Source organism: Mobula birostris, chromosome 6, assembly GCF_030028105.1.
Source record: "Mobula birostris isolate sMobBir1 chromosome 6, sMobBir1.hap1, whole genome shotgun sequence".
Taxonomy (NCBI): Eukaryota; Metazoa; Chordata; class Chondrichthyes; order Myliobatiformes; family Myliobatidae; genus Mobula; species Mobula birostris.
In genome coordinates, this window is record NC_092375.1 from 172,334,022 (window position 1) to 172,361,812 (window position 27,791).

The following is a 27,791-nucleotide window of genomic DNA, read 5'->3' on the forward strand; positions in this document are numbered from 1 at the left end:
AGTTTGCTGGTGATGCAAAACTAAGCAGGGTTGTGCTTAGGAAGGAGAATGTAAAAGACTTCAAAAAGTAATTGGGCAAGATGACAGTAAATGAAATCAATGTGGAAAAAGATAAAATATCCACTTCAAAGTATCGAAGTATCCACGAAGTGTGCAAAACAGAAAAATCGTACTTTTTAAACATGGAGAGGTTCAGTAATGATGTTCAAAGTGGCCTTGCACAAAAGTCACTGAAAGCCAACAAGCAAGTGGAACAAGCAATTAGAAAGCAAAATGGCATGTTGGTCTTTGTCATTAGAGGATTTAAGTACTGAAGCAAAACGTCTTGTTGTAGATAGATGGCACCAGAAGAAATGGGTACAATTTTGGTCACTTCACCTAATGACGTATATATTTGCCGTAGAGGATGTGCGTCAAAATTTCATTAGATTAGTTCCACAATTGATGGGTTTTTCATCTGAGGAGAGATTGAGTAGCCTTATCTTTTACTTTCTAGATTTTGAAAGAAGACATCTCACTGAAACTAAATAAATTCATACAGGACTCAACAGGCTGGTTGCAGGGAGGATATATCATCAGAACAAGGGATAGGCTATTTATGACTAAGGTGATTAAAAATTTCTTTGTGGAGGGGTTAGTAAATCTTGTGGAGGCTCAGTCATTGTTGATTCAAAACAAATCAGTAGGTTTCAGAATTTGAAAGGAATCAAATATAACAAAGATTTTGTAGGACGGTGGCAGTGAGAAAGTTAGTCATAATTTTGACAAAGCAGGCTCAAAAGGCCAACTGGTCTTCTCCTGCTCCTATATTTTATATATGTATTTATCCTTACTCTTGCACTCAAATCCTACTTCAATAGAGTCTCATATTCAATTTGTCTCCTTAACTGCCTGCTCCACCTGAATGTTAGCTTTCAGTGATCCGGGAAGATGCTTTGAACAGCAATACTTTCCTGTCTTTCATCATTTAAAAGTTGCTCAGCATTCCTGTTTTCTATGACACTTATACTTCAGCAAACTTGGGAATATTACATTTGATTCCTTCAACTACATTGTTGATAAAGACTGCATATATTTAGGGCCCAAGCAGAGTTAGCAAGGCCTTAGTGGTGAGTGCATCTCAGCCAGCAAAATGATGAGGCTTTGCAAGAGTTATTAAATCTTTATTAATACTGATTCACAGAATGATTACACCATTGAATCTACCGGCTGTGTGTTAAATTAAATAATCGCCCTACTGTCCCCATAGTCCTGCACACTCTTCTTTTGAATTACTTGTCCAGTACCGTACAGCATTGAATGCTAGACATCTCTCTCTCCCTCTCCTTCACTCTCACACTCACACTCACTCTCACACTCACATTCACACTCACAGTCTCTCTCTCTCACACACACACACACTCTCACTCTCTCTCACACACACACTCTCTCACTCTCACACACACACTCCTCTCTCTCTCTCTCACACACACACACACACACACACACACACACACACACACACACACACACACACACACACACACACACACACACACACACTCTTTCTGTCCTGTGCAGTAGACCCCCCCCCCATACTAGTCAGCCTGTCAGAATGCTGTCAATGGTATATCTATAGAAGCTTTTGAGTGTATTTGTTGACATGCCATGTGGCAATCTTGCCTATTATCTTTTTGTCTACAATTGAAAGTCATGGAATCGTACCACATAGAAAAGGGCTCTCTCCATCATCTTGGTTCCAACTACCAAGTGTTCATATACACTAATCCCATTTTCCTCTTGCATCCCCAGCAACTGCCCCCTCACCATTCTCCTGCCACTTATCTACACTATTCCCCCCCCACATGCCATATCAAATTACAGTAGCCAGTTAGCATGACTTCAGAATGAAGGAGGAAACTAGAGGACACAGGAGATTCACATGCTGTCGCAGAGAATATCCAACTCAAAGTTCTAGTTCTTGACCACTTCCACAATGGTAAATGGTTTATTTCTTTCTAGTCTGTCTCTGCACATAATGATTTTATTACTTCCATCATAGGCCCCTTATTCCTTGGATCTTTAGATAAACATCTTCTCCACTTAATCAAAACTTTCACACCTTTCCTGAATGATATTTCAGTTGTGGCTGGACTCATTCTTCCTATGCGTTCACCATGATTTACTTTCACAGGATAGTGCTATTTATAAAGCTCAGTGTTTTGTATTCTCTTTTTTCTTTTTATGTAATTTATTTTTTATTGAAGTTCATCATCAAACATTTCCATAAGATGTATTTCAGATACTGTACATATATATCATATGATCATATTTGTCACAAATCTCCACATAATATTTATCTGAGGTATACACTTAGAGAAAGGAGAGGAAAGAAAGAACAATCGAAAAAAGAAAACTATGTACAAAGTAGGGAGTGATTTTTTTTTACAACATATTCATTGACTTGTGAGAATAAAATCAGGACTATGAGGTGTTATGTAGTTAAACCATTTTTCCTAGTATGAATAAAATTGTTCCAACTTATGATTAACAGATGCTGTTATCTTTTCCATTTTGTAAATATCCATTGTAATTTCCATCCATACATTTAAAGTTGGGCTCTCCTGTGATAACCATTTCCCGGTAAGGGTCTTTTTACCAGCCACCAGCAGTATATTGATTAAATATTTATCTCTTCTCAGCCATTCTTGAGGTATATACCCAAAATGTATGGTCTTACTGTCTAAGGGTATTTCACATTTAAAGATGTATTGTAGGGCATTATGTATCCCACTCCAATAGTCTTTGATAACGGGGCATTCCCAGAAAATATGATAATGGTTTGCATTTTGATTTCCACAATTTCTCCAGCAAACAGGGGTGTTACTATCATAATGAGAGAGTGTAATAAAACATCTTATCAAGTTTTTCCACCCGAACTCCCTCCATTTCTGTGAACTGGTACAATTCCATTGATACCTCCATATTATTGTCCATTCTTCCTCAGATATTATTATCCCTCCTTCCTTCTCCCATTTTGTTTTAACATATGAAGTCGAATGTGTTTTAAGATTTGACAAACCCTTATATAAGCTTGAAATGATTCTACTACCGTTGTCTGAATTATATACTTTTCTAAATAGCTCTATCAGACATGTACTTGCCTTGGTTACATTTTTAACCATCCTATTAACATACTGTCGCATCTGTAAATACCGGTAAAAGTCTTGTTTTTCTAAGTGTTTCTTTTTGAGCATTTCAAAACTGAACAGTGTCCCTTCTTTCATTATATTGCAAATAGCTGTTATTCCTTTAGCTGTCCAGTCCTTAAATCTAGCATCCAGTTTATTCGGCATAAAATCCGAGTCATATGCACACCATTTAAGAATTGCAATGTTTCTCTCTAGTTTATATTCTTCTATAACAGTTTTCCATTTTTAAGAGTCCATTTCACCCACAGGTTATCAATAGTATTTATGTAACTTTGTAGGTTGTTATCAGCCAAAATTGCCTGTCTGGGGATGGGAAGTATCCCCTCCTCAATGTTTTTCCATTGAGCGTCATATGATGGGTTGCACCAGCATATCACAGCTCTCAACTGTGCTGCAAAATAATAATCTCTAAGAGAAGGTAGGCCCCATCCCTCCTTTTCCTTGGCTAATTGTAAAGTTTTGAGATGAACCCTAGGCCTTTTACCTTGCTATATATATCTTGATAGCATCTTGTTCCAGTCTTGAATTGATTTTGGTTAATCTCTATTTGTAGGGTCTGAAAGAGATACAGTAGTCTAGGCAGAAAATTCATTTTAATAGATTCAATCCTTGAACTGAGACCAAGGAAAGGAATTAGGTTCCATCTTATTATATCTTCCTTAATTGTATTATCTTTTCTCAACTACTTTTTCAGTCTGTCCTAACTCAATGCATAATGTATATATAACCTCAGATGTCTCTGCTTTCACAATCCTTTCAGAAATGTTTTCTGATTGATAATGCCTAATCTCATTATCCCTACCACAACGTAACAGCAGGTTTCTCAGCACTAAATTACACTTGCCAACTATATGCTCATTCTACCAGCCCATCTGAATCCTATTGAAGATTATTGCAATCTTCCGCGAGGCTGTGTTGCATAGAGGCCAGGAAGCCAGAAGGTGGGGCTTGAGTGCATGATTGACTTCATCTCTCACCAATCTCGCCAATTAAAGTGCCGAGGAAGACTGAAATCATTGAAGCCGGTGCGGAATATGAGTGCCGTCTACTAGCCTCTCACTTGCTGCTGCTGGAAAAGGTGGCTGTACATGGCAGTCTGTTGCTTGCTGCTCCCGAGGGAGGTCCTTGCATTCGAGTGATCTCTCTCTCCCTCGATGTTGTCTCTGGATGTTGCCGTAGCAAGTTTTAATTGACTTGGACTCTTAGTTTTATGATGTGTTCTAGTTCTGGTTGCTCGTTTTTGTTACTATTTTTGGGCAATTTTTGAATCAGGCAGCCTGCAGATAATGAACTGTACTGAAATATGCCTTTTGATTTTGCTTTATGTTCTGTGTTTTTGCTTGGGTTTTTTTGTATTTCCATTTACACGATTTTTTTGTACATGGGGAGGGGTTTGATGGTTGATGTTTTTCTTTGAACGGGTTAGTTCTTCTTTGTCCCATGACTGTCTGTGGGGAAGGCGAATTTTAGGGTTGCATATTGCATACATACTTTGATAATAAATGTACTTTGAATCTTTGAACATATGTTGCAGGTTTTTGTTTTATATTTCAGAAAAGCCATAGCAACTGATTTATTGACGCCAAAACACTAAACTCAAATCACACTAAAAACCCTTAACGTAATTATGTCATCATATCAGACCAGCCTCTTAAAGTGAAACCCCAACTCAATGTTGGTGGTTGTGAATTATGTACATTTCCACCAATTACATTAACCCACAAAGTCATTCGCAAATTTGTTGCACGTGTTACATTTTCCTTGGTAGTGAGTCACCTTGCACATTGCAGTTCTTCTGATAAAGGTACAAAACACTTAAGGAGGGAGCATTTGATTTAGACCTTGTGACAATGAACAACAAAGATATACCTCCAAGTTAAGATGATATGCAACTGAGAGGGATTAGAAGGTTACCATGTATCTTCTGCCCTTCCAGAAATGGAGGTAGAGATCATTGTTTGAGATGTGTAGACAGAGTATTCCTGGAAAGTAATGGTGGAGTATCACAACTGTGGTGCGCAAGTAGTGAAGGGAATGTTAACAGTAGTGAAAGAAGTGTTAGTCAACCAGCTGTTTTACCCTATACTTCTTCCACTTTTTGATTGTTGTGAGAACAGCAGTCCTCCAGACTAAGACTAAGGAGCTGGTGGTAGAGTTGAGCAGAGCTAAGGTACCGGTGACCCCTGTTTCCATCCAGGGGGTCAGTGTGGACATGGTGGAGGATTACAAGTACCTGGGGATATGAATTGACAATAAACTGGACTGGTCAAAGAACACTAAGGCAGTCTACAAGAAGGGTCAGAGCCTTCTCTATTTCCTGAGGAGACTGAGGTCCTTTAACATCTGCCGGATGATGCTGAGGATGTTTTACGAGTCTGTGGTGGCCAGTGCAATCATGTTTGCTGTTGTGTGCTGGGGCAGCAGGCTGAGGGTAGCAGACACCAATAGAAGCAACAAACTCATTCGTAAGGCCAGTGATGTTGTGGGGATGGAACTGGACTCTCTCACGGTGGTGTCTGAAGAGAGGATGCTGTCTAAGTTGCATACCATCTTGGACAATGCCTCCCATCCACTACATAATGTACTGGTTGGGCACAGGAGTACATTCAGCCAGAGACTCATTCCTCTGAGGTGCAGCACAGAGCGTCATAGGAAGTCATTCCTGCCTGTGGCCATCAAACTTTACCACTCCTCCCTTGGAGGGTCAGACACCCTGAGCCAATAGGCTGGTCCTGGACTTATTTCATAATTTACTAGCATAATTTACATATTACTATTTAACTATTTATGGTTTTATTACTATTTATTATTTACGGTGCAACTGTAACAAAAACCAGTTTCCCCCGGGATCAATAAAGTATGACTATGACTATAACAAGTTAGCTACATTTCACCATGTTTCTGATCAGTACCTAGTAGATGATGGAAAGACTCTGTAGTGTCAGAAGGTGAGTCACCTTCTGCAAATATGTCAGCCTCTGGCCTCTCAGAGCCACAGGATTTATGTGACTTGACTGGTTGATTTTCTGGTCAATGTGGATTCTAGGATATGATGGTTGGCATTCAATGAGGGTAATGCTTTTGAATACTGAGGATTATTGATTAGACCTTCTCTTATTGGAGATGGCCATCCCTGCCTGACACTTTTGTAGCACAAAGGTATTCAGTAATTTTTCAACCTGCATGTCATTTTGGATCTTGCTACTGCAGGTGTACAGTACTTCATCCTATAGAGGCATTATGAACTTATTAAACATTGCACACTTTTCAGCAAACATTCTACAATTATGATCTTTTTATGGTAGGAATACTGTTGATGAAGTGGCTGGAGAGAGTTGGGCTACAAGCAGCCAAGATTCCTGCAATAATTAGTGTTGGAAAACTTCTCTAAAATGTAACAAAGGACTTCATTGACACAAATTGGAATTGTCAGGTGCTACTAATAAGCAATTGGGTTAATTGTTTCACTTATTTTTTCAAAACACCAATAAACATAACTCTTTAGTTACATCTTGGGTCTTTGTCGTGCATAAGTCAATTATAACTTAATAGCATCACATGCAAAATGCTGGAGGAACTCAGCAGGCCAGGCAGCATCTATGGAAAAAAGTACATTTGACGTTCTGGGTCTCGCCCCGAAATGTCAACTGCACTTTTTTTCCATAGATGCTGCCTGGCCTGCTGAGTTCCTCCAGCATTTTGTGTGTGTTGCTTGGATTTCCAGCATCTCCAGATTTTCTCTTGTTTGTGATTTGATTAATAGCATCATTATAGGAATGATAGAATGGCGCTTATTTTATTAGATTCATACTCAGACTCTTTACCCAGAAATGAGAGCAGGAATCCCACCAACAGCAACCAGAGAATAAATGCTAATTAAATAAATTTGGAATATGATGATGAAAGTAGTAATGGTGACTGTGAAACTTCTAAATTGCCACCAACTTCACTAATGCCCTTAATGTCAATCTTTTCTAGGTTAACCTATATCCAGATTTACAGGTATAATTGACTCTCTGCCATCTTCTTAAATGGCCTTTAAAAAACACTCTCAGCTGATAATTGGGGAAGAAAAACAAATGGTGACTTTTCAGTGGCAAACTTATCATGTGAATGAAGAAATGGGAGAATTAACCCAATATTTTTTCCCAAGAAAAGTGGGCAATAATCTTGAAGTATGATTATAGGTCCTCCTTGGTTATGTTTGCCCGATTCATGAGCACCTGTGAGATGGATGTGGATGAATTTGATGGCTGCTATATAGTTGCAGATGTCTTCTGCCAGGTGGGAATGGGGCAATAAGAGCTGACAGTGTTGAACAGACTCACTTGCTCACTCACTGCATTAGTGAGGCCAGCTGGCGGCCACTGTTCCCTTGCCTGTTCACTTTCCCATCTCAGCTGCTTCTTTGATCCTCTTCTGCCCACTGTTGGTATTCATTTCTAACTTACAAACAGTTCAGGTTATAAACAGTTCTTAACAACTGAACTCTGTCATAACCTGGGGACTGCTTGTATTGATTATATCGCTGTTGTTAAAAGCACATTTCCATGTGAATGATGCCATGGAAAATCTTTTAAATTTTCAATCTTGCTTTAGTACAGTTTATTTTGAATTAGTTAATACCATGTAATGGTCAAAATGTTCAGGAATTAATGTGACTTTCAAAGACATACTTGATTAAAAATTTGACGGGAATATATGTCAAGTAACAGAACATTGCATGTATTGATGCAGAGAAGTAACTTTCTTAATAAGTAGAATACTTGGACCACAGTTCATATTGTTTCAAAATTGGTGACTTGGAACATGTGGGTGCTGGTCTTAGGACTACACATGGGATAACAGTTCTGCTGATATGACTAGCAGATCTCATTTGGCAAAACACTTAGTAATTCAAAGCCATTTCATGAGATTTTGTGTAATTTTACCTTCCTACTAATATTAACAGATTTTATTTATCATAATTCTGTGAGCACTTGTTCTGTCAAATTCTGTCATTTTTTTGTTGCCTCCTGTAAGCTTACTGCTCTTCACTTGATATAAGCTTTAGAATTGACAAATTCATTTTGAATGCAGCATACCTTGGCTGCTGACTTTGGGGCATTCCATGTAGTAAATCTACTCCGACAAATAACCTCAAGAACTGATATTTTAGTATCCTTAAGTCAAATTCATGTGCATTGCTAATCCCACAATTTGGAATGTAATCTTTCATTTGCATTTTTTTTTAATCCTGTGAAAATGTAGATGTAGCCTCATTTTAGGTTTTTTTTTACAGTCCATTTGATTATGGCTTCCTCAGATAAGCTGAAGATTTTAAAGCTAAATTTTGCCTTACTGGAGCTGTAGCCAGGTTGCAATATTATTATTGTACTGTTAATTAAATTGACTCCTGATACAGTTAACTATAATAACACACATCAAAGTTACTGGTGAATGCAGCAGGCCAGGCAGCATCTCTAGGAAGAGGTGCAGTCGACGTTTCGGGCCGAGACCCTTCGTCAGGACTAACTGAAGGAAGAGTGAGTAAGGGATTTGAAAGTTGGAGGGGGAGGGGGAGATCCAAAATGGTAGGTGAAGACAAGAGGGGGAGGGATGGAGCCAAGAGCTGGACAGGTGATAGGCAAAAGGGATACGAGAGGATCATGGGACAGGAGGTCCGGGAAGAAAGACCCGGGGGGGGGGGGGAACCAGAGGATAGGCAAGGGGTATATTCAGAGGGACAGAGGGAGAAAAAGGAGAGCGAGAGAAAGAATGTGTATATAAAAATAAGTAACAGATGGGGTACGAGGGGGAGGTGGGGCATTAGCGGCAGTTAGAGAAGTCGATGTTCATGCCATCAGGTTGGAGGCTACCCAGACGGAATATAAGGTGTTGTTCCTCCAACCTGAGTGTGGCTTCATCTTTACAGTAGAGGAGGCCGTGGATAGACATGTCAGAATGGGAATGGGATGTTGAATTAAAATGTGTGGCCACTGGGAGATCCTGCTTTCTCTGGCGGACAGAGCGTAGGTGTTCAGCAAAGCGGTCTCCCAGTCTGCGTCAGGTCTCGCCAATATATAAAAGGCCACATCGGGAGCACCGGATGCAGTATATCACCCCAGCCGACTCACAGGTGAAGTGTTGCCTCACCTGGAAGGACTGTTTGGGGCCCTGAATGGTGATAAGGGAGAAAGTGTAAGGGCATGTGTAGCACTTGTTCCACTTACATGGATAAGTGCCAGGAGGGAGATCAGTGGGGAGGGATGGGGGGGATGAATGGACAAGTGAGTCGCGTAGGGAGCGATCCCTGTGGAATGCAGAGGCGGGGGGAGGGAAAGATGTGTTTAGTGGTGGGATCCCGTTGGAGGTGGCGGAAGTTACGGAGAATAATATGTTGGACCCGGAGGCTGGTGGGGTGGTAGGTGAGGACCAGGGGAACCCTATTCCTAGTGGGGTGGCGGGAGGATGGAGTGAGAGCAGATGTACGTGAAATGGGGGATATGCATTTAAGAGCAGAGTTGATAGTGGAGGAAGGGAAGCCCCTTTCTTTAAAAAAAGAAGACATCTCCCTCGTCCTAGAATGAAAAGCCTCATCCTGAGAGCAGATGCGGCGGAGATGGAGGTTTGCCAAGAGCTGGACAGGTGATAGGCAAAAGGGATACAAGAGGATCAGACAGGTGATAGGCAAAAGGGATACGAGAGGATCATTTTGGATCTCCCCCTCCCCCTCCAACTTTCAAATCTCTTACTCACTCTTCCTTCAGTTAGTCCTGATGAAGGGTCTCGGCCTGAAACGTCGACTGCACCTCTTCCTAGAGATGCTGCCTGGCCTGCTGCATTCACCAGCAACTTTGATGTATGTTGCTTGAATTTCCAGCATCCGCAGAATTCCTGTTGTTTGCGTTTTTAAACTATAATAACACCACAGATTTGTGTTTTTACTATCTGCCTTTTTACTTAAATACTTTGCCATTTCTCATTTGATTACCAGGTTATGTGTTGATTGTTATAATTAAGAGAGCAATGGAATATTTTTCATGAAATTACAGGTGCCATTGCATTAATTACAAAAACTGTACTACTTTTATTGTGCTCTTGTTTTGGTAGTTCTTGAAAGCAATAATGGACCGAGACTACAAGCTGTCAAGTAAGCTTTGCCAAATGAGTAAGTACAAAAAATTACCTCTGAGTACTTACTATGATTTAGGATTTTTTAAAATACTTTTCAAATGTTTCTTTTACAATTGAGTAATTGTAAAATAAACATTTATCTTTTAAGTATTTTAAATGAAAATAAATTCACAGTGATATAAAAAGTTGTGTCAATTGAAACCAGGTTTTGTGGAATTCACAATTTTCTCTTCTCAGGACAACTGGTCAGCATTCATCCTGAAAATTGAGGTCCTCCTTTAGTCAGGGTCAACTATGTATATTGCTTCCTAGCTGCCTATGTAATACGCAAGCCTGGGCAATACAATATGGAGAGCAAGCTGTTGCCCGTGCAGCAGACTTCCCGTCTCCACACAGCTGATTGATGAACCCAAGTAATGGCAGAGACCAATATAGTTTGGCACCAGCGGTGTCGCAGGATTTACCAGTCAGTGTTGAGCTCAATGTAGTACTGCCTTAGAGACTGCAGCTCCAGATTTTTTCCTCAGGGTTTACTCCCAAAGCCTTTCTCATGAGTGGGTATAGCCGTAAAGTAAGGGAGGTTGGAGGTTTGAGATCAGAGTTTTCCTTCTCCTAGATGAGCTGCCAACCATGGTTAATGAGCCCCATCTGCCTGAAGTGACTAGTTTTAAGGCACCAGTAACATGCTTTTGCCCCTTTTTCTACCAGTAGAAACAGTTCCAACAGGGCTACATAGCTAAACCATACATGAAGGCTGGGAGCTGCGTTGTCAGACACTATTTGAGATGCAAGCCATTGGAAGCATTTAATAGATAGCGGGAGCTTATCCCCACTATCTCCCCCAACTATGACAACGTTAAGGAACCTCCTGAAAATAATATACAATGTTTTAAAATGCATAATCCAAATTAGGACTATAGGTGACCAATCTTAGAGAGACACAAGCTGGGTATGTGAAGGAGGAAGCCTGTTTTGGCCAAGGGAAATTTGCTAATCTGAGGTATAGTGGTGATCAGAATCATACTGCATTTTCAGCTCCCCTTGAGAGCCTAGAGCTCCATGTGAAGTGCATGAAGTAGGCTTCTTGAGACTATAGCTCATGAAAAAAGTTACCTTATAGTCAATACTGTATATTCAGGGAGTTCACTGAATCTTGAGCAGTCCATGTTATTTGCCAGATTTATCTATGTTTAAAGTTGAATCTCGGAGAGTAAAGGCTATCCTCACCTCCTTAGTTTATCACTTCCTTAGTTTATCATTCCCATCTCTCTGAACTAGTATAACAGAGTACATTTTAAACCATTCCTTCAGGAATATCAGGTGCCTCATGTACAATGTCATCAGGGTGCTCAGGGTGTAAATCCAATGACTGTACCTCTCCAGGGTCAAACTGCAGTTTCTGCAGAGCGAGTTCTATATTTCATCATCACCTACTGCATGCTTTGTAACTTCACCATCAAGAGGGATCACCATTTACTTCAAGTAGGCAAATTGGATCCAAAACTAACTTGGTAATAAGAATATTTTCCCACGCAGAGAATGGATGGACTCTGAATGAACTACCTGAATGGATGATGGAGGTAGGGTCTCTCGGATTGAAAAAGTATTTAGATGACACTTGAATTGCCAAGGCGTAGAACCCTACAGACCAAATGCTGATGAAAGTGATTAACATAGATGGGTTCTTGATGGTTAGCTTGAATATGGTGTGCCAAAGGGCATATCTCTCTGCAGTTTGACTCTATAAGAGAATGTTGGTAGTTAGCAGTGAGGTGAAGTTCGCTCTGGACAAGCCTACTGATCAGTAGCTACTAAGCTCAGAAAAGACCTCAGTCCATATTTTCAACATATTACATCAGTGATAACTTGGGAATTGACTGACCTTCTTTGCATGCCTAATTTTGGTGTTTAGTTGCCGAGGACCAATGCTGAGAAGTTATAGTTTGACCTCCACTCTACAGTGCAAATGCTGTAGACTTAAAATATTGTCACTACTCTAATAAAACCAATAGCCAATATTGACAATTTCAAAATGTTAGTTGTAACATCTGATCACTTTTCAATAAATGACACCATTCCTTGGTAAGATGTTGAGCAGTGACAAAGCAATGGAAAAGAAAGAAATTAATAAGAAAATGACTTTCTGTTTTCAGGTTTTAGTGAACCTTGATGATTAGTGAAAGACTCCACTGAAATGATTTCATCCAAATCAGCGGCAGTCAAGAGAGTTTCTCAACATATCAAAAAGTCATTCAGTCCAATTAAATGACTTCATAAAGAATTCTTAAAGAGTAATGTTCTCTCTGTTCCTGGTATTTGATTGCCATTCACAAAATTCACTATCTCTCTTATGCACAAGGTTGCAGTGTTTTAAGTCTGTGACATTCTCAGCTGAACTTCAGTAAACTTGGCAGCTAATCACCCTGCCAGAACTGTAGTACTGAGTCCAGAGAATTCTTTTCTTTAAGGTAAACATAAGAGATTGTGCTAATCCTTAACCATGCATATAAATATTGCTGCATCAAACACTATTAGAAGAATAGAACTGCACAGAATAAAGTAATCAAAATATGCCTTCACCACTGCAAAGAACAGAGCAAATGTAGGATTGTAGGAGAAAGTCTGGAATATAAGAGTGCCTACATTATGCAAAGTCCTCAGAACTAGTGGAAAAAAAGTGGTCCTTTCCATTGAAACATTCCACCTTCCATTTGAGGAGTTGCTTGGTAATCAAACCTTGTACCAACCATATTATCTAGCCATTGTCTACAGCATGAGGATTCTCCCTACCTCCAGACTCATAACGGTATTGATGATCAACCCCTGCAAGGCAGAAATTCTGATCTATTGCTGAGTAGCAGTCTTCACTGGTGACAACAAGCAGAGCTCTGACTTGTGCAGCATGTCGAATGAAGGGTTTGAAGACCTCCACCTGCCTCACTGACAGCAGAAATTATTTTAATCCGCCTCCAGTAAGAATGTTAATATTGGTTGACACTAAGAAATTGCATCACTTCCAAACTGAATAGGATTCAATTCTGGCTCCCCAAATATCCTGTGAGCAGTTTAAGACTTTATGGAGATTGACAGCACTGGGCATTAGCCCTCCCATGTCTGTTATCCTAGAATAGTCCCTGGGCAAGTATGCTGGAGAAGGAAAAACATTTGAATTAGGAGCAGGAATAGGCCACAGGAACAGCCCTTGAGGCTGCTCCACCATTTAATGAAATTTTGGTTGATCTGGCCATAACCTCAACTCCAGTTGTCTCTGTCTTAAAAACGTTAAGACTTTACTTCCATTGCTTTTTAAGTAACAGAATTCCAAAAACTCTCAACTCTCTGAAGAAAAATAAATAAGTATCTTAAATGAGCAACTCCTATTTACAAACAGTGACCCCAGATCAAGATTCTCCCATGTGAAGCCTATCAGTACACCTCAAGGTATTATAAGTTTCATTCAAGTCTCCTTCAATTTAGTAGATACTTCCTAGTCTTCCTTGTCTTATGGTTGGTTTCTTCATAAGACAACCAATCCTTTCTAGGTACTCAATTAGTAAACCTCCTCTGTTCTGTTTCCAAGCACTATTGTCTTTAATAAGGACATCAATATTGTACACAGTACTCCAGATTCGTATGGTAGTCCAGAGGGTGCACAGCGAGCGTAGCGCTTAGCGTAACGCTGTACAGCTTTAAGATCGAGCTTCAATTCTTGCCATTGTCATAAGGAGTTTGTATTTTCTCCCTGTGACTGCATGTGTTTCCTCCAGGTGCTCTGGTTTCTTCCCACATTCCAAAGACATACAGGTTAGGGTTAGCCTGCTCACAACTTACTATGTTGGTGACGGAAGCATGCTGATACTTGCGGCCGGCCCCCAGCACCTCCTCAGACTGGGTTGGTCATTGACTCAAAAGATGCAGTTCACTGTACGTTTCAATGTACGTGTGACAAATAAAGCTAATCTTTAAAAGAAAATAATAAATAAATTGATTAAAATATGAAAAAATTGGTCTTATCAATACCTTATGTCGCCCCCTCACCAGTCTCATATGCAAACTTGGCTCAATAGCTAACTCAGCTAACAGCCACATTTCTCAGTGAAGAGAAGGCCACCTTTCATAAGCATTTATGTCAAGGTCAGTATGATTTTGGTTTCAATCAAACAGGAATGTCATGATGTTCCGATTAAAGCTGCGTAAATGCTGTGAGCGAATGCTGTGTAACTGCTGCCCATACACAATTATCGGTTAGCAAGAAGTAATAGAGCATACACTGCATAAACTTGTAAAGGAAGTATATTTGCTCATTTCAGCTTTATCAAAATGGTTATTAACAGAAAATAAATAAGAGGGCTCATTACAGTTAAACTAATCTAAATGTCCACATGACTGTTGGAGCTCATCTCTTCCAAAGATGGGTATAACCATTATTCCTGGCATCGAAACCACAGTCTGCATGAAAGCCCCAGCCACAGTCCGAACTTCCTTTAAATTCCATCTCGAACAAACTGACTCTCTGTCAGGAGTACTGGCCCTCCTTCTTGCAGACATTTATCTGCACAAAGTACTTCTTACAATGAGGACTCTCCTTTCCACAGCATTCTGTGGCATCTTCCCTTCTGTCCTGCTCTGCAGCTCCTCCCAAAAAGACCCCAAACCAGAGTAGTGTCCATCAAAATGCTCTCTCCACCCTGCTCTCTCTAGAAATTTCTCCAGATCCCACTGTCCTGATTGGCTGACACAACATTCCTAAGTAGAACAGCAGGGCTTCTTATCTTAGCCAAAACCAAAACATTCTACCAGCAGGACACACTGCTTTTGCTGAAAACTGGTAAAATGATTTAACATGGCATTACATTTATATAACTGAATTGTAACATCCCTATTTTTAACTTGAATTCATTTAATAATAAATGATAACATTGTTGTTAGTTTTTGAAATATTTGCTTTGGCTGCATACTAGCCTTTTAATGATCGTGCACAAGAATACACAGACCTCTTTGCACTTTGAAATTCTGCAATCTCTCGTTACTTCAATATATGATTTCTCCCTTGTGGGTCTGGCACACCAGCTTCCCTATTTCTCATGTTCTCATGATGGACTATCATCGTTAGATGTCTTCCACATAGAATATTCATCTATTATCCTGCTTGTTGAACCCTTGAAGGGCTGATATCTGAGCTAATGATTGGAGATGTCAACCACAATGGAATGGTATGTTCACATTCCCCCTCATTCTCTCACTCCCATTGCTGCATGTTGTTCCTCTGTGGGATTGTTTGGTGGTGGCAGCAGAGATGGCACCAGAATCATTAGCATCAAGAGAGCCAATCATGATAAAGGTAAAAAGATGGTTCGCAGATACACCTCCTCTTCGGCACTGTTGGGAGGTGTATCTGTAAACATGCAGATGAGCACAGACAAGACACCTGTTGAAATTAGGGAAGGAACTGCAGATTCAACATACATTCTGCAGCTATTTGTAGGGAGTTTATACATTCTCCCTGTGACCGCGTGGTTTTCCTCGGAGTGCTCTGGTTCCCTCCCATGTGTAATTGGGTGGCACGGCCCCTTTGGGCGGAAGAGCCTCTTACCATGCTGTATCTCAGAATATAAAATTTTATACAGCATGATAACTTTCACTACCGCACGGGTTACAGCCTGGTTGACACACTTGCATATGAAGTGGAGGTTCTTCTTGTCTTCCTTGGGAAGCCTTTGGGGCAGTGAGGTAGTGATGAGTGTAAGAAGATAGCTAGGAAACTGGCTGCTGTGTATGTGAATTGATATTTTCAATGTGGTTGATGTAGCTGTGTTTGTGAGGTGCAGTTCTATGTTAAAGAGAAATAACCTTGGCAAATCCTTGATTTCATAGGATTTTTTTCCTGCCTTGTTCCTACCTCGTCATCATTATTTCTTCAGAGGCCCTTCATCTGCTCCTGGTATAGAGATCAGGCCTTGACCATTCAGATTCATCTTCAACAATGTAAAAGTCTGTATTTGTAAAGTGATAGTCCGGAGTGCATAGAACTCTTTCTCTCCATTAGCACGAAAATAGTTTAGCATTTATGAAGTATTAAACCACTTATTATGTTAATAAAATAAAGGAAGAATTATGTACTCAAACCATGCATGATTATTCCTGAAGTGATTGAGACTGAGCACCCTATCCAACAGGGTGATTAGATGTGGATTAGCAGTTACCTAGTTTCTGGTAAAGTGTTTTAAATTTGCTTCTAAATGGTTTGGTTATTTAAACCAAATGAGAACTGAAACTCCAAGTTATTAAAAACAGAAACGACTGAAGAAACTCAACAGGCTCGACAACATCTGTAGAGATAAAGAGAGAGAAAGGGAGAGACAGAGGTAATGTTTTGGGTTGAAGGCCCTTTGTTAGAATTGGAAAAGAGAGGTGAAAACGTGTTAGTTTTAAGTTGTTCAGAAAGTGTGGCAAAGATGAATAGGATAAAGAGAACATTTGTGATAGGATAAGGCCAGTATGGATAAGTTGTACAGGGAGCTGATCAAAGGTTTAATGAGGTAGTAAGGGTGAAAATGGAAGCAAAAAAGTGTAAGAAGTTGCATAATAGTACACGGAGATTTCCAACAGAAATTCTGCTACATCATCTGCATATTTATTATATAATCATTTCACTATTAAATTTCTTGCTTAAAGTAGCGAGAAGAATAATTTTATTTTGTTCTTTATTGTATATATAGTTCTCTTCTATGAGCCTGAAAATTCAGAGGCCAAACAGTTTGAGGTACTTCTGGAAAAGAAATTACAGTTGGGTAAGCTGAATAAAAGCTGTTTTACATCTTTTACCCAATCGATATGATTTGAATCTTCAGTAAGAAGTATGGTATGATATGAAAATCAACCTTGAAAAATATTTTCTCTTGATGCTGAGTTTATATATTTATGCATACGGCCCTTTGGAAAGAGAAACAGTTAATATTTTAGATAGGTGATCCTTTGTCAGAACCGCCTTACATGCAGTAAGCGTCCTGAAAGATAGAAACTTGTGCTTGTTAGTTCACATTATCACAAGGTTTTTGGAAAATAATATGCTTAGTAACGCAGAATTTTTAATTGACTATTAACCTTTAAAAGAACTTTTCAGTTCTGAACAAGTGCACCACTGATTATCTGGAGATATTTTTAATTCCTGGTATAATTTAGAAATAGTATCATTTTTGTTAAATATTATGTTAACAGAAGTGTATGTATAGACAAAACTTGCATGTTATCTGTAGAAGAAAAGAATAAAACACCAGTGATTTAATGGAGAAAATTAAGATTATGGCTCTTAAAAATATTTTAATATTTTGAATAAATGTTATTATTAATAAGCAGAGAGATTTGTATCTGTTAATAATGAAGTAATCAAGTAACAATAATAGATTCTGTGATCTCTATAATTAAGTACATGATATATGCAATTCAAATATGACTTCAGTTCTGCAATTTTTGTATTGGCCGAGAGTTCTAAAAATTGATTGTTCGTTGTTACAAATAGAAATGAACAGGTTCAAAATTAGTTATACTTTGTACATTTTAATTTCAAAAAGTTGCCTGAAATCATCATTAACAAGAATCTTCATAGGAACATGAGGTAGACCCAGTGATCTGGTTCTAACATAAAATACAAAGTTTGTAAAATATGACTGATTTTCTATCTCATGTCATTTTGATCACTACATATTGTATGTTATGCATGCATCAGAATCAGGTTTATTATCACCGACATGTGACGTGAAATTTGTTAACTTAGCAGCAGCAGTTCAATGCAATACATAATCTAGCAGAGAGAGAAAAAAAAATAATAAATAAAATAAATAATAATAATAAATAAACAAGTAAATCAATTACATATATTGAATAGATTTTTAAAGTCCAAAAACAGAAATACTGTATATTAAAACAAAGTGAGGTAGTGTCCAAAGTTTCAATGTCCATTTAGAAATCGGATGGCAGAGGGGAAGAAGCTGTTCCTGAATCACTGAGTGTGTGCCTTCAGGCTTCTGTACCTCCTACCTGATGGTAACAGTGAGAAAAGGGCATGCCCTGGGTGCTGGAGGTCCTTAATAATGGACACTGCCTTTCTGAGACACTGCTCCCTGAAGATGTCCTGGGTACTTTGTAGGCTAGTACCCAAGATGGAGCTGACAAGATTTACAACCTTTTGTAGCTTCTTTCGGTCCTGTGCAGTAGCCCCTCCATACCAGACAATAATGAAGCCTGTCAGAATGCTCTCCATGATACGGCTATATAAGTTTTTGAATGTATTTGTTGACATGCCAAATCTCTTCAAACTCCTAATAAAGATTAGCCGTTGTCTTGCCTTCTTTATAACTACATTGATAGGTTGGGACCAGGTTAGATCCTCAGAGGTCTTGACACCCAGGAACTTAAAGCTGCTCACACTCTCCACTTCTGATCCCTCTATGAGGATTGGTATGTGTTCCCTCGTCTTACCCTTCTTGAAGTCCACAGTCAGCTCTTTCGTCTTACTGATGCTGAGTGCCAGGTTGTTGCTGTGGCACCACTCCACTAGTTGGCATATCTCACTCCTGTACGCCCTCTCATCACCACCTCATTCTACCAACAATAATTGAATCATCAGCAAATTTATAGATGGTATTTGAGCTATGCCTAGGCACACAGTCATGTGTATATAGAGAGTAGAGCAGTGAGCTAAGCACACACCCCTGAGGGGCACCAGTGTTGATTGTCAGCAAGGAGAATATGTTAGCACCAATCCGCACAGGTTGTGGTCTTCCGGTTAGGAAGTCAAGGATCCAATTGCAGAGGGAGGTACAGAGGCCCAGGTTCTGCAATTTCTCAATCAGGATTGTGGGAATGATGGTATTAATTGCTGAGCTATAGTCAATGAACAGAATCCTAATGTAGGTGTTTGTGTTGTCCAGGTGCTCTAAAGCCTTGTGGAGAGCCATTGAGGTTGCATCTGCCGTTGACATCGGATGTTCAATTCATTATCTGCAATATCTTGGGTCAATTTAAGCACCATTTTATGGAGACTGAGTATGAAAGTATTAAAGAAGAGATTTAATAGGCTTGATTTTGATCTTTGACTTGACTTATATGGTTGCCAAATGACTGCTTAACCAGCACCACAACAAGTGATTAATGGTAACACATTAAATTGAGGGAGATATTCACAGTATCTTTCCTCATCTTAATTGGACTTCTAAGTGACAAGGGTTTTTTTTAATTTTAAAACCAAAGCTTACAATTAACAATTAATCTGTGCATTGCTGATTGTTAGTAACAGTATACAGAGAGAAAGTAGTTGGATTTGATTAATCACTCAGTCTAGAAGTGTTTTCTAACTTCACTCCTGTAAAGTCAGGCCCCAGTCCTGAGAAGCCCAACTAGAAGAAATCAAGTATCTGCATGTAGCCTATAACTCTTATTAATTTCTGAAAATGTCAATGGAATCACTCATAAACATTCAATTCAGAAAAAAAACCTTAAATTTAATCTAATTTCATAACATAATCTGTGGCATTCAGATGCCTTTCTTCTGCAGTGACCAAAACTGTAGGTATGCTTTAGTTTTAACTTCACAGAGCTGTTAGATCACTTCTACTCCTTTGTACTCAGTATTTCAATATAAATGCTAGCATTTTGTTTCTTTTCTGAACTTCTTTGTAGCTCAGTGACTCCTATGCCCATGTTGTATTCAAGTTTGCCACAGTTTTATTCATTTGGTTAATACATTAACTTTTGTTGGGATTTAAGGCTTATTATCTACACTCTTTACAATGGCTTATATTGTTGACAACCTGGATATGTGGCTTTCTATCTCGCCCATCTGCCAAATTGTTTATAAACTTTGTGAGATAATTGTGGACGCTTGTAGTATCATGCTAGTCACATCCTGACAAATTGGGTATGTCCATTATCCCTGCTCTTTTTCTCTTACCGTTCAGTCAATTTGCTTACTAACTTGAGCAATTTAAGATCAGGGGAGTTCCCTGGGGAGAAAATAAATTAGACTACGCAGTCCCTGTATTGCCCATTTTCTTGAATTAAGTACAGCCGAAATATAGACAACGTCTAACTTACTGGAGATTGTGCAGTAGCCATAATGCTTAGCGACGGTGCTGGGAGTTACATAGAAACATAGAAAATAGGTGCAGGAGTAGGCCATTTGGCCCTTCGAGCCTCCACCACCATTCAGTATGATCATGGCTGATCATCCAACTCAGAACCCCGTACCAGCCTTCCCCCCATACCCCCTGATCCCTTTAGCCACGAGGGTCATATCTAACTCCCTCTTAAATATAGCCAATGAACTGGCCTCAACTGTTTCCTGTGGCAGAGAATTCCACAGATTCACCACTCTCTGTGTGAAGAAGTTTTTCCTAATCTCGGTCCTAAAAGGTTTCCCCTTTATCCTCAAACTGCAACCCCTCATTCTGGACTTCCCCAACATCGGGAACAATCTTCTGCATCTAGCCTGTCCAATCCCTTTAGGATTTTATATGTTTCAATAAGATCCCCCCTCAATCTTCTAAATTCCAACGAGTATAAGCATAGTCGATCCAGTCTTTCATCATATGAAAGTCCTGCCATCCCAGGAATCAATCTGGTGAACCTTCTTTGTACTCCTTCTATGGCAAGGATGTCTCTCCTCAGATTAGGGGACCAAAACTTCACACAATACTCCAGGTGTGGTCTCACCAAGGCCTTGTACAACTGCAGTAGTATCTCCCTGCTCCTGTGCTCGAATCTTCTTGCTATGAATGCCAGCATACCATTCACCTTTTTCACCGCCTGCTGTACCTGCATGCCCACTTTCAATGACTGGTGTATAATGACACCCAGGTCTCGTTGCACCTCCCTTTTTCCTAATCGGCCACCATTCAGATAATAATCTGTTTTCCTGTTTTTGCCACCAAAGTGGATAACCTCACATTTATCCACATTAAATTGCATCTGCCATGAATTTGCCCACTCACCTAACCTATTCAAGTCACCCTGCATCCTCCTCACAGCTAACACTACCGCCCAGCTTCGTGTCATCCGCAAACTTGGAGATGCGGACATTTAATTCCCTCATCTAAGTCATTAATATATATTGTAAACAACTGGGGTCCCAACACTGAGCCTTGCAGTACCCCACTAGTCACTGCCTGCCGTTCTAAAAAGGTCCCGTTTATTCCACTCTTTGCTTCCTGTCTGCCAACCAATTCTCTATCCACATCAATACCTTACCCCCAATACCGTCTGCTTTAAGTTTGCACACTAATCTCCTGTGTGGGACCTTGTCAAAAGTTCTACAGCAACAGGGGGAAAAGGATCACTGCAAAGCAATGGACTTGGGTGAACAGTGGAGACCTGAAATGTGCAGCTGGGTTTACATTATCACAGCTAAAGCTCTGAGTTCACAAGGCGTGGAGGTCGCTGCTGCAACATGATAAGTGATCTGAGGAAGCTGGTAAATCATTGTCCATAGCCTGGATTTTCCTGTAAAATGTTGTTTCAAAGCAAGCAATTGGAAAAGTACATCAAAATGGAGCAAGGAGGGTAAATGCCACATCGCTTCCATCCTAAGCTATGAACTTATACTGCCCCCAAGCAGAATTCCTGCCTTTTGCCACAGAACCTGCTGAACCCACAAGAAATTGCAGTAGAATGGCAGCATAACCTTAGACCAAAGAAGTTCTGTGGTAAAGATTTTTATATGGTTCAGCTGCACTTTGGGTCATCTTATTGTTCCAAATCCATGAAATTTTGGATGCACTTTAGACATTGTAACTTCATATTAATATGTATCTGATGTTTTAAAATTATTATGAAATACCAACCATGGTTTCAATCTAGAAACGGCTTTATAATCAGTTTAAAAAGGCAATCAACAGGGTACAAACACAGTTGATTCCATCCTTTGAAATTCACCCTTAGAAATTTGGCAGTTGTATTTCTCAGGATAAAAACCTTTTAAAGAAGGAGTCTTTATTGGTGTTTTCGACTAGTCATTTTACTGACACCATCCATACTTTCAAGTAGATAAATTTCCCAAAACTAATGCTCCAGGAAGCCAACAACAGCATAATATTTTGTCTAGCAACCGACACTTAATGAAATACACAAGGTTTCTGTACAGAAATATGAATAATCAGCCACTGAATGCAGAAGGACATCGCTACCTGAATTTGTTCAGAGACCAGATGGGCTCAGTTAATGGCAGCATTGCATTAGAGTGTTGAGGCTCCTACATTGTAGATAAAGGGCAGGAGTTTTTCATAAAGTATTTGCCCTGGCAATAGACAAGGTAGAGGCTTATTTGAAGTAAATGGTTTTACTTTGTAATTTTTACTGATGTAGAACCAATAATAATGTTGTAACATTAAGCAAGACATTCCATTTCAGAAGTTATTTCCAAAAGTTGTCAGCCAAGATTATATATTTAACTCTAAAATATTACCTTTCAACAGATAGTATCATTGGAGGCATTCACAGGTGTTTTAATTTTGTCAGGTTTTCATGGTCAGTTTTAGTAATAGAGTGATCTTAGGCTTGTGTGGCCATAGCATCACATTAAGCTTTTCATTTCATTTAGGAAGAGAGCATACTACTTCTTGACCACACCACCACAAAAACTCATTCAACCAAGTATTACTGAGAGCACAGATCCCTGTTCAAAGTTAAAAGTAAATTTATTATCACCATGTATTATGTCACCATGTACTACCCTGAGATTTATTTTGTTGTGGGCATTCACAGCAAATACAAAGAAACACAGTTAAGTTGATGAAAGATGGACAAACCAATGTGCAAAAGACAACAAAATGCAAAGATAGAAAAAAAACTAAATAAATACATAAATAATATTGAAATCCTGAGTTGTCGAGTCATTGAAAGTCTGTGAAATTATCCACTCTGGTTCAGGAGCCTGATGGTTGAGGGATAATAACTGTTTCTGAACCTGTTGGTGTGGGACCTAAGGCTCCTAGATCTTCTTTCTGCTGACAGCAGAAAGAAGTGAGCATGGCCTGGATGGTGGGGGTCCTTGATGATGGATGCTGCTTTCCTGCCACAGCACTACTCAGTGGTTGGACGGGGTTTACCTGTAATGGACTGGGCTATATCCGTTATTTTTGTAGTCTTTTTTGTTCAGAGCATTAATGTTTCCATATAGGTTCCAAAATATCTGTAATATTAGTTTCAGTACGTTCGTTCACCTCCTACAAAAAAACGTTGATTATTTGATGAATCTTGGATGACTCACTAGCAATGCAGAATTATTTACTCTTGATGTTTGTGCATTATCATTCCACTGCCACATAATTTTAGTTAAAAGCTTGTTGTGGGGTGTGATGTAATTTCTGTCCTATGCACTGAAATATGTTGGAAGAACCATATTTTCAAAACTCTTAAGTGGGAAAGATATATCCACCAAGCCTCTCAAGAACTCCCTGGATGTCTCCTTCCTCTCTTGGACATGACAGAAATCCTCATTAATCTTCTATCACCCTAACAATGTTCCAGACCCATTCTCACTAACATCCATACTCTGTTCCTGAAAGTCTTCATACACATCTTACTGCATCTGTTTCATTGCTTCTTCCTGCTGTGCAGAGAGTAGACGCTCCAACCTTTATTTAAATGGGACTCTGCTGTTAAGACTGAATGGTGGTCAGTACCTCTCAGTTTACTCCCACATTGTAACTCTCATTTCAATATTTTGCACTCTTTATTTTGTAATTCATAATTTTATGTCTTTTCACTATACTATTATTGCAAAACAGCAAATTTCATGTCATGTAAGACAGCGACAATAAAATGATTCTGATTCTGAATCACTATAAGGAACTGGACATTTTACTCATCAAGTTGCAGCCAATATATGTGACTATAACCAGAGGTCACAGGTTAAAGGTGAAAGCTGAAAAGTTTAAGGGAAACAAGAGGGGAAAGCTTCTTCACTCAGAGGCTGTGAGAGTGTGGAATGAGCTGCCAACCAAGTACTGTATGCGAGCTTGATTTCAATGTTTAAGGAAAGTTTGGATAGGTACATGGATAGTACGGGTATGGAGGGCTATGGTCCTAGTGAAGATCAATAGGATTAGGCACTTTAAATGGCTTTAGTATGGACTAGATAGGCTGAATGGTCAGTTTCTGTGCTGTACTTCACTATGACTCATATTTTGTTTCATCTGTTTCTATTTCTCACGCCCTTTAATTCACTTAGGAGACAATTTGTGGACTCTGCCTTAAAAATTGTCTACGGTTCCGAGTCCTAAATTCTAGCTATTTCTTGTGACATTTTTAATCTCACCATTAACGTTTATGCTATTAACGTGTGCTCTTTATCACATTGTTGAGAAACAGGCAGAACATACCACTACTCATTTTGCAGTTTTTTTTATGACCTTTAAGACATTGATCGGGTTACCCTTTATGCATTCTATTCCAGTGGAAATAGTTCTTCATCCCTCATAATATCCTGGTGAATCTGCTTTTCCATTTTATAGCTTGGGATATGGAGTATGGACTCTATACTAATACCTCATCTCAATTACTTCACTCTGTTCCTTACCTTTGATGCTAATTATTCATTCACCTTGTAATTGTCCATATTTGTTCCACATGATTAATTGTAAATTAGGTTCTCAATGACCTCTATTACATCATTCTATCCACGCTAATAGATGAGTTATAATTCAGACTATTCTTTACCCTTCTGTTACCATTGCATTTGAAAACTGAATCTACAGTAAACTTGTCTTTGATTAAATATAATTGAATAAATATTATTGAATTAACAACTTGCATTTAGATGAAGCTGCATCAGCTGGTCAAAATGATGTAGAAGACAGTACTGAAAGTGACAGCAGTGAAGAAGATGACAGTGAAGATAGTGGTAATGAAGACAGCGATGAAGATTAAAGATCAGATGAAGAATTTATTGGTTCACCAGAAAGTGAATAGCATACATAGAGATTCACAATTTCCATGAAAAGTATGTTCATATTACTATCACTTCTAAGATCAGCAAGCTACATCATCATTTTTCTTTAACTAAGTAGCACTTTAAAAGAATGTTCAATTCTTAGCTTAAAGTAGATAAATTGCTAGAAGTTTAGTGATCAGCAAAATATGAAAATCGAGCATCAAACAAGAATTTGTTTGGTTGCAACCTTTTTGCATTGTTAAATATCAAGACCTCTCTTGTTGCCACATTTTAGTAGATACAGTTGACTCAATGAATTGTCATGTTTAAGATTCTGTTATAATGGATTATAATTCAAATCTCGCTTCCACCCTGGACATTCATACATCAACTATTTGCAGATATTGAACAAAAATCAAAACGAGTCTTTTGCTAGAGCAGAAAGGTTTCATCAGTTGTTTGGCCTGTCATTTGCTTAATGACTTAGCTTTCTTCCACACAATTTAATAAATTTGCCCTTTGTAATTAAATATAATAGTAATTTGTGATTAAATATAATAGTAATATCTACTGTTAATGCACCTGGGTTTTATTTCTAAACCCTGTGATAAAGTGTAATGTTACTTCCCATACTTCTTCCTCCACAACAGCCACAATGTCCAGAAAGTTCAGTGAAGTCTCAGCAACATTTTGTACAAGCAGTAGGAAAATTTGAGTTGTAGTTTTGTATCTCAGATTTGTAATATACATGTGAACATAGAATCTAGATATGGCCATTTCAGATTAAATTTTAATCACTCAATGAGGGTTGCAATCTCCTTTAAACATGTTAAAACTATCCTAGCATCCAGTTTTTTTTTAAATGGCCCATGCTTATTTCTTAACCCTGGGAAGATAACTTGGAAGAGGCCTTTGAAAGGAAGCTCTCCAAGTATGCAGGACTGGTCAGCAACTGTCAGCAGGCTGGATGGAGAATGAGGTGTCTCCCAGTGGAGGTTGGTTGTAGGGAATTCGTAGCCCATTCTTTAGTTAGAGCCTTCAGCATTTTGGGCATCGAGGGAGAGGGGAAGAGGAGAGCCATCCACAGTACCACCGATGTGGCAGAGAGGGCCTCAAGATGGCTGTGGCTCAAAAGAGGGGAGCCATAGAGCCATAAGTAGCTAGCCATCTGGACACAAGCTGGGGTCTGATCAGCCCCGGCTGGGTCACCTGGAGGAGGTTGTATGATGTTGAAAGACCCGAAACACCCGATGATTCCAGGAACATCACCGAAGATGTGTCCAGAAGCATCAATAGCTGTATGTACACAACCCTGGCTTCTTAAATACAGAATGATGTAACAAAAAATAATGAATTTGTTCAACCAATGTTGAAGTGCTAATGACAGAGTTCTTAGATAAGTTTCCAATTTTCATGTTTAACGCTGTGCCTACAAAACTTGTGCTTTCCCAAATATGCATATATATAATTTTCTCCAACATTGCCAATTTCCCTCCCCAGCCATATGTAACAGACTCACTCATATTTTATGTTATGCTCATATTGTATTCCAAGTAGCATTCAAAGGTCTCAAGTCTTAATCCTGTAATCCATTACATAGAAAGATAGGAAATCAGATCCAAACAAGAGTGCCACAATGTTACAGTTTAGAATTGGGGTTGCCAACCTTTTTTATGCAATGGACCAATACCATGAAGCAAGAGATCCATCAACCTCAGGTTGGGAACCCCTAGTTTAGAACAATAATTTTTTAAAAAAATAATAATCTGGTTCCACTTTTAATGCATTATTTTATCTCCCTTGCAGAATCTAACTAAGTAATTTCTTCAAGCTGTTTGATCAATGCGAGGCAGGTTAAAAGAAAAAAATCCCAGAGAAGAACTGTACATAATATGTCTGTATATAATATTTTACATATTTATATTACATGTATGTGTAACATCAAAATGTAGAAAGGTGCTTATGCAAAGGTGTACTTAGTTTGAACTATTGGATAACTTGCAATAATTCAATTTGGAAGTTTTGGAATAATTTATGATTACAACAGAAGTTAAAAACTACTTTGTGGATCAACCAAATAAAAATGAAAATACTTATTAAAAATATGCAAATAACTTAGATTATTCTGATTATCAGCAACCTTGAATGATAGAAAAATGCGGGATCCTTTAGTCATTATTGAATAAGCAATGATTGTGTTTGTCATATGAATATTGCATGTAAGATCTATAAGATTGCTATCACCTATCTTATTCAACCAAAAACATTCTATCAGGTTATATTGTATATCAAAAAACTAAAAGTTGGTCTATCAATGCTAGAGATTATTCATTTGTTAAAGTTAAGATTTTTCCAATGGTAAATGCTCTGTTTCCCTTACAGGAGATAAAATGTTTGTACCTTGGCCTCATATAGTGTAAATAAATTCAATCCATTACAAATTAATGCTATAGAAATCGCTGTGTGGAACTTATATGAGTCAAGTGAATCATTTCCACATTTCTAGTAAAAAATGAATCACTTCTATTCAGGATGTTTAGTTACTAGTTATAGAAGCA

At 38.9% G+C, this 27,791-nt stretch overlaps 1 protein-coding gene across 2 annotated transcripts in view; it reads left to right on the plus strand.

Moving 5' to 3' along the window:
- erich2 (glutamate-rich 2) overlaps nucleotides 1-27,187 on the plus strand; it is a 61,906-nt gene extending 34,719 nt beyond the window's left edge. For both annotated transcript variants that reach the window (XM_072259655.1, XM_072259654.1), the window contains 3 exons: nucleotides 10,284-10,341; nucleotides 17,027-17,098; nucleotides 25,120-27,187. In XM_072259655.1, coding sequence (XP_072115756.1) covers nucleotides 10,284-10,341; nucleotides 17,027-17,098; nucleotides 25,120-25,229 — 240 coding nt within the window. In that variant the 3' untranslated portion in view covers nucleotides 25,230-27,187. The remainder of the gene's footprint in view (nucleotides 1-10,283; nucleotides 10,342-17,026; nucleotides 17,099-25,119) is intronic.
- Nucleotides 27,188-27,791: the final 604 nt, after the last annotated feature.